The 14,552-nt window shown below is 50.3% G+C and overlaps 2 protein-coding genes across 2 annotated transcripts; one reads left to right on the forward strand and one right to left on the reverse strand.

The window, feature by feature from the left end:
* Positions 1-815: 815 nt before the first annotated feature.
* Positions 816-7,174, reverse strand: LOC106810003 (PRA1 family protein 2-like). Its single transcript, XM_014813256.1, has 4 exons — positions 6,965-7,174; positions 6,496-6,554; positions 4,435-4,565; positions 816-1,831 (listed from the first exon to the last, which is right to left on the reverse strand). Exons 1-4 carry the CDS (start codon positions 7,171-7,173, stop codon positions 1,820-1,822), a joined length of 411 nt encoding a protein of 136 aa, XP_014668742.1. The 5' UTR covers position 7,174; the 3' UTR covers positions 816-1,819.
* Positions 7,175-7,370: 196 nt separating this feature from the next.
* On the forward strand, positions 7,371-13,927 carry LOC106810004 (NEDD8-activating enzyme E1 catalytic subunit-like). Its single transcript, XM_014813257.1, is given in 8 exon segments — positions 7,371-7,407; positions 8,507-8,624; positions 9,079-9,147; positions 9,149-9,160; positions 9,998-10,270; positions 11,335-11,493; positions 12,979-13,081; positions 13,719-13,927. Coding segments are annotated over 8 exon segments (963 nt in total). The 5' UTR covers positions 7,371-7,387.
* Positions 13,928-14,552: the final 625 nt, after the last annotated feature.

The raw sequence follows: 14,552 nt of genomic DNA on the forward strand, positions 1-14,552 counted from the left end.
GGTGCAGGAGGGGTTGGGAGTGAGAGAGAGAGAAAGAGAGAGAGAGAGAGAGAGAGAGAGAGAGAGAGAGAGAGAGCGAGAGAGAGAGCGCGAGAGAAAGAGAACATGGAGATGCTAGGTGGTTGGCAGGGTTTACGACCAGGCAGTAAACGCCCCCACGCTAGTTTCACACACATGTCCTACCTCCATTCCTACACCACCTCCTGTGTCCCCCTAATTAATTACTACACAATAATATTACTAAACTGTGCATACGTGACCATAATTGAGGGTCGACCATATAACTATACACACACAGTGAAGGAGGAAGCAGCCATATATATTAACATACAGTGGGAGAGGACAGAAGGGGGAACTTTGTAGTTTCACACGTACAGTAGTGAAACGATAAGCATGACAAGCTTTATAAACAGGGTATTCAAATGTCAGGGATAGAGACGCAGTATAGCAGCAGCAGGGTAAGGGATACATTATCTAACCATCCTCATCCTCCTCCTCCCCCTATTCCACCTCCCCTCATCCTCCTCCGCCTCCCGCTCTTTCACCGCTTCCTCCAATTCTTCCTCCTCCTCCTCCCCCCTATTCCACCTCCTCCTCCAATTCTTCCTCCTCCTCCTCATCCTCCCCCTCTTCCACCTCCTCCTGCAATTCTTCCTCCCCCTCATCCTCCTCCTCCTTCACCTTCACCACCTCCTCCTCCTCCTCCCCTCTTCCACCTCCTCCTGCAATTCTTCCTCCCCCTCATCCTCCTCCTCCCACTCCTCCCCCTCTTCCACCTCCTCCTGCAATTCTTCCTCATCCTCCTCCTCCCGCTCCTCCTTCACCTCCCCCTCCTCCTCCCGTACGGAGATGATAGCCGGAGCATTCCGTGACGTCATCATGGCGACGAAAACAGCAGACCAGCTGCTAACGGCATCAAACCCAAGCTCATGCATGTGGGAGTGAGAGTGGGAGGGGCACGTCTGATGATACCCATCTATCTATGTATGAACCCAGCCTCACTACTAACTACACACTCATAATTCCACTAAACCTAATCTTCTCACCCCTTTACTAATTCATAATTCTACTAGATGTAGCTAGTGTCAGTTCACTCTCTAGTTATAGTAGTCTAGTAGTTCTATATGGTCTGGTCTGGTCTAAGCAAGTGGATTGAATATAGAGAATAGCATGCATGCACGCCACTGCAACATACCTATATTATGAGGAATACGCACGCACGCACGCACGCACGCACGCACAGACACGCACGCACGCACAGACACGCACGCACGCATCATTCCTCAGTAACGTAAGAGGAAAGGGAAGCTTGTGGGGGAAGGATAGGATTGTGAGAGTGGGGCAGTGCGAAGGCGGGAGACAAATCCATTAACTGATAAACTGTCTGCCATCACCCAAAGCTCAGAACTACAAACAAACGCAAACGTAAGCTTTGAAAAAGGGAGCACAAAACTTTTAAGCTTATTTTTCAAGCTAAAGAAGAAAAAGAGCCACGACTAAAAGCAAAACACTGCCTCGCGTGCGTGAGAGGCTCGTAAAAACAAGCAAACGGCAGAAATCGCAAGCAGAAACGCAGAAGAAGATTTCTCATTGGCTAACAGCCAGCGTCGCGCCCCGCGCCTCCGCAAAAAAACAACCGAACGTCTCTTTGTCCGAAAATCGGCATGCCGGAGCTCACGATCGGAGGCTCTGGCGGCGCCATCTGGTGGCGCACGAAGCCGGGGCGACACGCTCGCCGCGCACCGTCCTACACGACACGACACAAGACCATCCACCGGTTCCCGTCGGACACGCCGCAGAAGAGCAATCTTCTAGCGGACTAGAACACATCCTGCAAGCAACAAGCGAAAGTCAAGAAATGGCAAACAAACAAACGAACATCCCTCGGCGAAAGAACACCGATCCACCACTCAACCCGAGCACCGTTCGCCCAACAAACAAGCGAACATCACTCAGCGTACAAACGCCAATCCAATATTTTCACCCGAGCACCATTCGCGTGACAAACAAGCGAACATTCGCTCCACAAGCGAGCAGATATTCGCCCGACGAACAAGCGAACATCTCTCGGTGCGACACTTTACCCGTACGATACTGCATAGTTCGGGCGCGCGTTCGCTCGCTCGCTATCTCCGTTTCTCCGATCTATGTGTGTCCTTGCCCGACCACAAAGCCAGCAGACGAGAGTGAGAGAGGGAGAGAAGAGAGGTCCATGCGCGGCGGAGACGGCTGCTGCGGCTGCTGCTGCCCCCGTCGCCACGACGACGTCACGGCGCAAACGCCCACGTGCTGCCAAACTACAGAACAGGCATCGGTTAGCAAACGACAATCGGTTAGCGCAGACGGACGGTTAGTTAAGGCAACTAGCAAAGCATAAAATTCAGTGGAGCGTTAAAGAAACGTTAGTGAGATCGAACGAGCGAGTGGTTGCCAGCTTTATGGAGCTATATGCGCGTTCGTGCTGTTACAGCGTGCGTGCGCGTAAGATGGGAGAAACGCACGTACGTGCATGCTCTTATACACGCAAGCTTGCAATGCATGCATGCACACAGATTGTGCATGAAGGAAAATATCGTATGTGCGTGTAGGGAGCGCTTGTACAAACACTCACACAAACACAGCAACACAGCGCACACACACTCGCGCAGTGACACACGCGCACATACTCGCGCAGTGACACACGCACACACGTAAACATGCACCCACGCACGCAATACACACATACACACACTCATGCATACATGCCCAGCCTACCCCATCCTAGCCCATACCCCATCCTCCCCATTACCCTATTCCTCTCCCCCATACCCATCCCACCCCTATCCCATCCTACCCCTACCCCATCTCCCCATTACCCCATCCACCCCTAACCCCAACCCCATCCCACCCCTACCCCATCCTGACCCCATACCCCTCCCTAACTCTACCCCATCCTCCTTCCATACCAGTCTACACGAACTGAGCACCACACAAACAGGAGAGATCAACGTGCTATACCTAACGCGTTCAAGCGAACTGAGGCAATTCTCCCTCTCTTGACAACTGCCTACGCACCGCCCCAGACAAGAGGAGAGAAGTCCACACACAGAGATGTGCTATGGGTGTGTTGTTTACATAGAACCTGTTCCTAACCCTAAACCCTAATCCCCGGCATCCTAGGCATACTAAGGAGAGGTAAGATCCGAGCATACATGAGAGGCTGTGCGGATCACCACACATAAATCTCATTGTCCTCGCGCCCCTCATACACGCAAGTGCCACCTTCCCTACACCCCCCCCCTCGTCACACCTCCCCCGTCCCGGCCCCACACATCCCCGCCTCCATTGTCTCATATCTCAATCCACACCTCCCACCTTCCCGACACACTTCTCCGTCCCCCCTGACTCCCCTACACGCTCCCCAACTTCCCCCTCCCCCCTCCCTCCACCCACACCTCTGCCCGCTCCCTTGGTCCTGAGTGTAATCATTAGCGCCGTTGTGACGTCGTCGTAGTACAGGCTACGGCTGCCAAAAGTTGCCAACACAGGCAAGGCGTATGTGCTGGCTTACCCATGCACATTCACTCTAACATGCTTCCCTTCATCTCCCCTCGCCCAGCATTCTTACATACTCCAATCTACATGTATATGCTACATGCTACGCTGTATGCGCGCACATACATGCAGGGTTTTCCAAGCTTTTTCATATAGCATGTAGGTGCTGGCCCCTTTACGAGTTCGCTATGTTTGCAAATCGCCGAAGGCGGCGTTTGCACGTGCTAGGGGGTGTCCGGGGCGCGGTATGATATTTAGCATGGCGGCGATGATATTTAGAGTGGCGCGCCCGTAGCATTTATAGGATGAGCGGGGCTCGACGCATAGCCTGGCGGTGCCGCCAGGCCTATAAGTGCTCCTTGGAGAACCCTTGTCGTCATGTGCATGTACTTTGTATGCGCGTACTACACATGTACGCACGTACGTGCTTGTACACGTACATGGTATGCGCGTACATGCATGTACATGCTACGTATATTGCATGTACATGTACATGTTATAACGTGCATACCGCATACAACATGTACATGCATCATGCTACACTGTATATGCCATACATACGCATTCCTCACTGGCTTCATGTGAAAATTCCATACGGTGTGTTCGCTTTTTGGTCTCCTCGGATCCCTGCATATAAACTAACTGGTTTTAATTATATATATCATACTATATATATATATATATATATATATATATATATATAAAGCTCCCCGAGACAGATTTTAAATATCCGTCACTAGGTTTTTCGAGCGATCGCAACCGTAGGGATCTGGGAAAACAAGCGGCTGCGCGTTCCACAAGCCAGGTCAGCCTATCGCCCTTGCACAACAGCACGTCGCGGGACATCCAGGGGGCGCCGCTCGCTCCTCGCTGCACGCATGCCAGGGGGCGCTAGCGTACCTGCTCCTGGCCTAGCGCGTCGAGGAACAAGCCCATCGGTGTTCGCTTCAAGCCGATCATCTCCATCTTGTTCGCGACCTTGTTCTTTATGTTACGCAGGACGCAGCGCACGCTAGCTGCAATGAAGATCACTGCGGACACAAGGGGGCGCCACCGTTTATTCACGTCTCTGGACGTGTTTTCCCGGCGGCTGCGAAACCTTAGCCTTAACCTTAGCCCATTATGGACTATTTTGAACCCATGTGCTCTCAACTTCCTACTATAATAACAAACAGTAATAATACATAACTAATAACTTAGAAGCACTCGGAGAGCACAGACCTCCGCCCCAAGGCCAGCTGAATTCTGTCACTCGTTGACAAATTTAATTAATTAATTAATTAATTAAATAATTAATTGCGATTCGGATCACCACCAAAAATGTAATCAATTCTTAAGTATACCCATTTCTGACCTATCCTTGAAAAATTTTATTAATTAATTGGATCCGGATCACACCAAATAGCTAATCAATTATTACGTTACCCATTTCTGACCGTATCCTACAAATTTAATAATTAATTAATTATATAATTAATTGGATTCCGGATCAACCACCAAAATCTCATCAATTATAAGTTACCCGATCCGACGTATCCTGAAAATTTTCATGACATATCCGTCCATAACTTTTTAGTTAGGCTGTACACAACAAACCCACAACACGAAACAAACAGCACCGCCGAGTGAAAAACATAACCTCCTGCCCAACCCCTTTGGTGACGGTAATAATCAATAATAATAATAATAATAATAACTAATAAACTCATTTAACAACACTCACCCCACCGGCGTGCACGGGCCAGGCCAATGCCGAACGACCGAACACTTTGAGAACGGATACCCCAGCATCAGCACGATGCAAAGCTAACCCGCGGGCCAACGATGATGCCAGACGCTCACCAGCGGATTTGGTCACGCTTAAACTGCATCGCCTGCTGCAGCGCTGGGGAGAGAGAACATATACGCGATCCCGTGAACAAAACCGTAATAGAGAAGAATAATGAACAAAACACGCTGCTGAACAACCGTCCTATACATAGGAGAATAAGAAACATACACATGAACACCGGTTATACAAGCGAGAATAGAACATACGCTAGTGAACAACCGTTATACAAAGAACTAAGAACAACACGCCGCTGAACAACGCCGCAGCAAAGCCGTAGACAATGTAGACCAGCTAGGTCTCCCTCCATCCATCAACCTCTCTCTCTCTCTTTCTCTCTCTCGCCTGTGGTCTCTGTCTACTGCTCTCATGTCCTGCTCTCTTCGTTCTCGTGTCTCTCGTCTCTGATCTCTAGCTCTCTGTCCCTCTGTGGTCTCTGTCTCTGTCTCTGGAGAGTAGTAGGGTCACTCTGTCTCGTGTCTCTGTCGTCCTGCTCTCTCGTCTCTTGTCTCTCGTCTCTGTCTCTGTCTCCTGTCTCCTCTCGTCTCTGGCTGTCTCTGTTCGCGAGCCCTACGGGTGGTGTCTTCTGTCCTCTTGTCTCTACTTGTCTCTTGTCTCTGTCTCGTGTCTCTGTCTCTGTCTCTGTCTCCTGTCTCTGTCTCTCTCTCTCTCTCTCTCTCTCTCTTCTCTCTCTCTCTCTCTGTCTACTGTCTCTCGTCTCTGTCCTCTGTCTCTGTCTCGTCTCTGTCTCTGTCTCTGTCTCTGTCGCTGTCTCTGTCTTTCTGCTCTCTGCTCTCTGTCTCTGTCTCTGTCTCTGTCTCTCTCTCTCTGTCTCGCTCTCTCCTCTCTCTCTCTCTCTCTCTCTCTATCTCTCTCTATCTCTTCTCCTCTCTCTCTCTTCTCTCTCTCTCTCTCTCTCTCTCTCTCTCTCTCGGTTATCAAATTGTCGACAGTAAACAGGTGACAATGGCTAGTTAGGAAAATATGACGGAGTCGGGTAGCCATGAACTAGCCTACGAGAATATGGTCTATAAATAGCCGTAGACTCATTGCCAAGCCAAGACAGGTATCCAGTACTGTGCAGCCCTCACCGTAGACCTATGCCGGTTGGTGATGCTAGCCACGCAACAAACCAACGCCACGCCTTCGATCGCCCAAACATCCGAACAGCATTTGGATCGGATGCATGAACCTGCGAACAACAACGTCGGAATCATAGTTCGCGAACAACGAACGACATTCGTCACCGAACGAACTAAATTATCGTTTAGGACAACACAAAGTTATCGTGCTTTGGACACTGCCTGCAGTGGCTGAGTGCAAACCCCCCCCCCGCGCCCGCCGCCGCCGCCGCCCGCCGCCGCCTCGCGCCGCAGCGCTCAATCACCAGCTCTTCGCCCAGATTTGACAAGCTTGCATCATGACAACAAACCCGGGCCTATAGACGTCGCTATCACTAATCAATACACGAACGTAGAAGTGGTGGACAAGCACTATGATTCACAGTTTACGACCTAGTGTGACTGTATGTATATCACAAGCGGGACTGTGTGTGTGAGCGATTAGTGATTCATCATGAATTCACTGATTCAGCAAACTCACCCAACGACAACGAACGTCAGAAGAGCCATGACAAAGTAGTTTGACTGATAGTAAAGCAGGTTCGCGTTCACTCTGTTCATCCATCTCTCCGGATCTTTCAGGTTTGGTAGCTGGAATCGTGCAGATTCGAGCATAAAGTCCGTAAGAGTACGTAAAGGGGCGAATTCCACCTCAGATTCCATTTTTACGGGTATTTTGGGTGATGCCATGTCTGAGAGTTAGGTCGCTTATGGTGTGCACAAAAAGCTTTAATATAATGCGCTGTACATCTTTTGGAAATTATTATAATAATAAAGAAAATTGACATAATATATTAAACAAACGAATTTTTAAAAATAAATCGCTGTTTTAATTATAAATTGACAAGGGACCGAATATTTCAAATCTCGTACATTTATCTATGGTGGCGTAGCGGTAGTCATCATGGCCGACTTTGAGTCACCGTAAGTATCATTGCAATTAAATTTGCAATCCAGGTTAATAGTAGATCGCTAATCGGCAAAACATTTCCTGCATGCACTGCCGGCTGACGTCCCGACGTGTTGATAAAGGTTTCATTGCCGGTGCCGATGCGGAAACCGGTTAAAATCCGCGTTAAATTTCCCTCGTGTCGATTTTCGCGCTTTCGTTTGCTTGATTTTGTAACGACAACAAGCGCGAATCGGTGAACCGATGACCCCAAACGCAATCGCGATCGTGCCACCTTCGCATCGGTGAAATGATCGTGGCCCTAATCCACTTTATGCCGACCTGCTGTGTCTTTTTCCTCCGTCTCGATCCGCACCCGTGAGATGTCCACGGCGAAACGAATGAAGTAGGTAAATTTTACCGGCTCCGTGTCGGTGTAGTCTCCACGCCCAGTCGGCTTCTGCCAATGCTGACATTACGCGGGTCACTGACATTGGGTGGTGGCTGGTGATCATTTATTATGATCACTGGGTGTTAGATTGCCCATATGTTTACATGCTTGTGGTTGTACGATTCGACAGTACCCCAATTTATGCCAGTCACGCAGTCATGCAGTGAGCTGCTCAGGTTCTGCCAGAATCTATTGAAGATTATAGGCAATTGATTCCAGCAATAGTACCTATGTAATAAATGTTATTAACAGTTGTGAGTTATTATCAAATGTGTTAAAATGTTATCTATCCACTCATCTGCTATCTGTACATCAGCTGTTGGGACAGATTATAAAATCTATCTACAGTACTACTGCTGAGTTAGTTTCATGTACAACCTGAACCTATAATCCTGTCAGTGATCAATATATATAGCCATAATATAGACACTCGCGATGACAGTCGACTCTATACTATGACACTCCTGATTTAATAGCATGCATGGCCACGTATGTGTTCATATAGTTAGAAGTAGTTGGTGAGTATAGGGCTATGGGCAAGAGCAGGCTTTCCATACCATTTTCATTGCCAACGCAACAGCCACCATTCCAAATAACTATAAGAGCAGCATGACTTGCAGAACGCGTTGGCGTCGTTTTTCCCCTGCCGAATTGATGCTGTTCTCTTGTTTCCTATGCTGCAGGATGTCGGTAGGGGGCAGCGATGTCGACGGTGACTGGCCGGGGCGATGGAATCACGTAAGCAAGCTTCTGGAGAGAACAGGACCGCTAGCGCACCCGGACTTTGTCCCGGGAGAAGAGGTGAGAATCGTCAAGAGTTCCTCGCGACTTCGGTACACTCCCTTGGATTTAGATATTCACCCGGATGTCATCCTTCTGCAATCTAGTCTGGCCTTCTAGTTTATAAAGTTTGAACCGAGAAAAATATAGTTTAAAGTACTAAAACTTTTAACTTTTCATCGTCATGATGTTACTTTGGGCACAAGCGCTGCGCTCACGCCACTCATGAGAATGATTGAGAGTCAGGGACCCAACCCGGATCAGCGTCACTAACGCTGAGAGGGTCTATGTCCCCCAGGGTACTGCCGGAACGTACCCTGGTACTATCTAATATGCGGACCGTAACCTCGCCTACCCACTAACAGAGTCTTAGGGAGTCGCCTACGCCTACTCTCTAACCCTAACCTAATCCCTAACCCTGGGGGACATAGACCCTATGAGCGTCACTAACTACGTCTTTCTTTTCCACTCGCAGATATTTAACTTCATGCGTAAAGATTGCAGGTTGCTTGTCATTGGAGCCGGAGGTCTGGGATGTGAACTTTCTCAAAGACTTGGTGAGTCACACACTTCTTCACTCTCTCTCTCTCTCTCTCTCTCCTCTCTCTTCTCTCTCTTCATCTCTCTCTCCCTTTCTCCCTCTCCCTCCCTTCCTCTCCCCTCTCCCTCTCCCGTCTCCCTCTACCTCTCCCTCTCCCTCTCCCTTCTCCCTCTCCCTCTCCCTCTCCTTTCCTCTCCCTCTCCTCTCCCTCTCCCCTTTCTCCCGCCTCCCTCTCTCTCTCTCTCTCTCTCTCTCTCCCTCCCTCCTCCCTTCCCTCAAACTCTTCTCTCTCACGTCATTCCTCTCCTCTCTCTCTCTCTCTCTCTCTTTCTGTCCGCTTTTGTGCGTAGGTCGGCGTGGTTAATACTTGTCTACTGCATGCCTTCATCTTACTGTTATCAGCTGTGAGAAAGATGGACGTGAAGAGTTGCGAGGCGAGGGGGGTGTCTATAGTGCGGGTCGTCTTCTACTACTCCCACCCCCGTGTTCTCTTTCTCTCTTAACACTGCAGCTCTGCTCACCCTCTCCCACCCTCACTTTCCCTTTCTCATTCGCTCTCTCTCTGTCTCTTCGTGTCCCCACTCTTCTCTCTCCGTGTCTCTCTTTTCCCCCACTCTCTCTCTTTCCTCCCTACGTCCCCTCTCCTACTCTCTCCTCTTCCCTGCTACTCTACCCTTTACTCCCTCCCCTTCGTCTCTCTCTCTCTCTCTGTCTCCATCACTCTCCCTCCCCCTCTCTCTCTCTCTGTCCTCCATCACTCTCCCTCCCCCTCTCTCTCTCTCTGTCTCCATCACTCTCCCCCCCTCTCTCTCTCTTCCCCCTCTCTCATGTTCTCTCTCTCACTCTCTCACAGGCACTCATGGGTTTCCACAACATAGATGTTATAGACATGGACACGATCGATCTCTCCAACCTCAACCGGCAGTTCCTCTTCCGCACTCAGGACATTGGCAAGTCGAAGGCACACGTCGCCGCTGCGTTCGTGCGGCGGCGCGTGCCGGGGTGCCGCATAGAGCCTCACTGCTGCCGAATACAGGATTTCGACGAGGAATTCTACCGGGAGTTCCACGTCGTTATTTCGGGTCTGGATTCGGTGATCGCCCGCCGATGGATCAACGGCATGCTGGTAACGTGGGGTGCCGGGGGGGAGTGGTGGCGCGGTTTCTCTCTCTCTCTCTTTATCTCGCTCTTTCTCTCTGTCTCTCTCTCTCTCTCTCTCTCTCTCTCTCTCTCNTATATATATATATATATATATATAACATATACGTAGGTGGTGTTTTCTTGGTTGTATAAAGAATAGCATGAGAGCACTAGCTTGTATAAACCGTAATGAGGACGTGTGTTTTTTCCGTGATGTGCACAACAAAGAACCCTCGAGCGAGAAAACGAGAGACAAGATCCGAGAGAGAAAACAAGAGAGAACTCCCGAGAAAGAAAACGAGAGTGAAACCTCGAGAGAAAAAACAAGAGTGAACGCCCAAATGAGAAAGCGACAGAGAAACCCCGAGAGAGAAAACGAGAGAGACAGCCCGATAGCAAGACGGGCGCAAGCGTTTTCCCGTGTAATTCGACTGACGTAATAAACGTGACGTGAGAGGCTGTGGGTGGAGTGGAGGGGAAGGGGGAATGGTAATGATCTAACATATAGTGCATGGGCCAGCATTAGCTTTCCCGCCGATGTGCAGGCTCTCGGTTTTCTATAAGGCAGTCGAATTACACGAGCAATGCGTGCACACGTCATTGTCGTGTTCTTTCTCTTGGGGTTTTCTCTCTCGGCTTTTTTACCTCGAGGTTTCTCTCTTGCATTCTCTCTCTCTCTCTCTCTCTCTCTCTCTCTCTCTCTCTCTCTCTTCTCTCTCTCTCTCTTCTCTCTCTCTTCATTCTTCTTCTTCTTCTCTTCTCTTCTCTTTCTTTCTCTCTCTTCCTCTCTCGCTCTCTTTCTCTTTCTCTCTCTGTCTCTGGTCTCTTCTCTTCTCTCTCTATCTCTTTCTCTCTCTCTTATCTCTCTCTCTTTCTCTCCTCTCTCTTCCCACCCTACCTCTCAGTCTCTCAGCTCTGACGTTTAATCTATAACAGTGATGATCTGTACTCACCGTAAACCACATGACACTATATATAGACCGTAGAGTGAGGCATTGTGCAGGGGTCAAAGGTTGACCGCGCGACTCACACGTCTCATTGTTCTTCTAGCTGAGTTTGCTGGCTTACGACACGGACGGAAACGTCGATGAGTCGACGATCATCCCGCTGGTAGATGGCGGCACTGAGGGGTTCAAGGGCAGTGCGAGGGTCGTGCTCCCCGGCCTGACGGCGTGCATAGAATGCACCGTGGACCTCTATCCCCCACAGGTACAATCCCGCGACCAAATGGTAAGCACACATAGTGGGACCTCTATCGCCCAGCAGGTACGTGTAAGCCACACATAAGTGGACTCCTCTATCCCCCACAGAGTACGGTGTAAGCCACACATATGAGGACCTCTATCCCCCACACGGTACGTGTAAGCACACATAGACGGACCTCTATCCCCCACAGGTACGTGTAAGACACATAGTGGACCTCTATCCCCACAGGTACGCTGTAGGCACACATAGTGGACCTCTATCCCCCACAGTACGTGTAAGCACAAATAGAGCGACCTCTATCACCCACAGTACGTGTAAGCACACTATGTGGACCTCTTATCCCCCACAGGTACGTGTAACACACATAGTGACCTCTATCCCCCACAGCTCGTGTAAGCACACATAAGTGGACCTCTATTCCCCACAGGTACGTGTAAGCACACATTAGTGGACCTTCTATCCCCCACAGGTACGTGTTAAGCCACACATAAGTGTACCTCTATCCCCCACAGGTACGTGTAAGCACACATAGGTGGACCTCTATCCCCCACACTCCCCTGCGTACGTGTAAGCACACATAGAGGACCTCTATCCCCCACAGGTACGTGTAAGCACACATAGAGGACCTCTATCCCCCACAGGTACGTGTAAGCACACATAGAGGGACCTCTATCCCACAGGTTACGTGTAAGACAAACATAAGATGGACCTCTATCCCCCACAGCGTACGTGTAAGCACACATAGTGGACCTCTATCCCCCACAGGTTACGTGTAAGCACAATAGCTGGACCTCTATCCCCCACAGGTACGTGTAAGCACACATAGTGGACCTCTATCCCCCACAGGTACGTGTAAGCACACATAGTGGACCTCTATCCCCCACAGGTACGTGTAAGCACACATAGTGGACCTCTATCCCCACACAGCGTACGTGTAAGCACAGCATAGATGGCACCTCTATCCCCACAGGCTACGTGTAAGCACACAATAGTGGACCTCTATCCCCCACAGGTACGTATGTAAGCACACATAGAGGACCTCTATCCCCCACAGGTACGTGAGAGAGAGTGTGCGACGGACCGTAACACTGACTTAAGGGATCTAGCCTGATGATAGCAAGAAATGAGAACGACAGAGGAGCAGAGAGAAGAGACAGAAATAGATAGAGAGAGATAGAATAGAAGAGTGATGAGAGAAAAAATAGAGAGAGAGAGAGAGAGAGGAGGATCGAGAGAGAGATGACGAGAGAGAGAGAGAGAGGAAGAGGGAGAGAGAGAAAGAGACACAGAAAGAGAGAGAGAGAGAGGAGAGGAGAAAGAGACAGAAAGAGACAGAAGCGGAGAGAGAGAGAAATAGAGATAGAAAGAGTGAGAGAGAAAAAAATAGAGAGAGAGAGACCTCTATCATAGGTACACCCTTTCACCAACAGGAAAGCTTCAGTATCACCCGCTGTGTACGTTAGCGTCTTCGTGTCTCCCTCTCTCCAGGTGAACTTTCCGATGTGTACGATCGCTCACACGCCACGCCTCCCCGAGCATTGCATCGAGTACGCGCGAATCCTGCTGTGGCCCAAGGAGCAGCCGTTCGGAGGTGAGGGGGCGCCACCGCGCGGTCACGCTGCGACGGGCGCGGCGAAGTGAAAACTGTCGCTGTAGCGGTAACCCATGTCGGGTAGCCGCGTGATAAAAATGATAATGATGATAAATTAATAATAATAATATAATAACAAGAAGAGGAAGAATAAAGCTAATAATATTGATGATGATAATGATAATAATTATAACTAATAATAATAATTATAACTAATAATAGTCATGATAATAATAACGGTGTTAATATTAATAATAAAGCTAATAATATTTATAATGATAATAATTATAGTAATCATAATAGATGTCAACAAAGCTTCTCTGAATAACGTGCGCTACGCTCATCAATACTCGCCGATCGCTCCTCATCAATACTCGCCGATTGTCCCTCGTCAATACTCGCCGATCTCCCCTCATCAATACTCGTCGATCGCCCCTCGTCAATACTCGCCGATCGCCTCATCAATACTCGCCGATCGCCCCTCATCAATACTCGCCGATCTCCCCTCATCAATACTCGCCGATCGCCCCTCATCAGTACGCGCTCCCTAGACACCACTGCCGTGCGTAACCCGCGCTCACTAAAACATTTTGCGTACGACCTCGTCCGACCCTCTCGCTCCCGTCTCTCCCGCCAGATGGCGTCGAGATCGACGACGACGACCCGGAGCACGTTCGCTGGGTGTTCCGGCAGGCGGTGGAGCGCGCGGACCATTACGGGATCATGGGAGTGACGTACCGGCTCACACAGGGCGTCGTTAAACACATCATCCCGGCCGTCGCGACGACGAACGCGGTCATAGCCGCAGCGTGCGTCACCGAGACCTTCAAGCTTGCCAGCAGGTAGGGGGCGCCGGCGGGTAGGGGGCGCTGGCAGGCATTCATGGGGCGCCGGCAGGCAGGGGGGGCTGACAGGTAGGGAGCGTCGTCAAACACATCATCCCCGCCGTCGCAACGACGAACGCGGTCATAGCCGCAGCGTGCGTCACAGAGACCTTCAAGCTTGCCAGCAGGTAGGGGGCGCCGGGCGGGCAGGGGGCGCCGGCGGGCAGAGGGGGCGCTGGCAGGTAGGGGGCGCCGGCGNTCGATCGCCCCTCATCAATACTCGCCGATTGCCCCTCGTCAATACTCGCCGATCGCCCCTCATTAATACTCGTCGATCGCCCCTCATCAATACTCGCCGATTGCCCCTCGTCAATACTCACCGATCGCCCCTCGTCATTACTTGCCGATCGCCTCATCAATACTCGCCGATCGCTCCTCATCAATACTTGCCGATCGCCCCTCATTAATACTCGTCGATCGCTCCTCATCAATACTTGCCGATCGCCCCTCGTCAATACTCGCCGATCGCCCCTCGTCAATACTCGCCGATCGCCCCTCATTAATACTCGTCGATCGCCCCTCATCAATACTCGCCGATCGCCCCTCATCAATACTCGCCGATCGCCCCTCATCAATACTCGCCGATC

The sequence above is a fragment of the Priapulus caudatus genome, unplaced genomic scaffold, assembly GCF_000485595.1.
Source record: "Priapulus caudatus unplaced genomic scaffold, Priapulus_caudatus-5.0.1 Scaffold403, whole genome shotgun sequence".
NCBI lineage: Eukaryota > Metazoa > Priapulida > Priapulimorpha > Priapulimorphida > Priapulidae > Priapulus > Priapulus caudatus.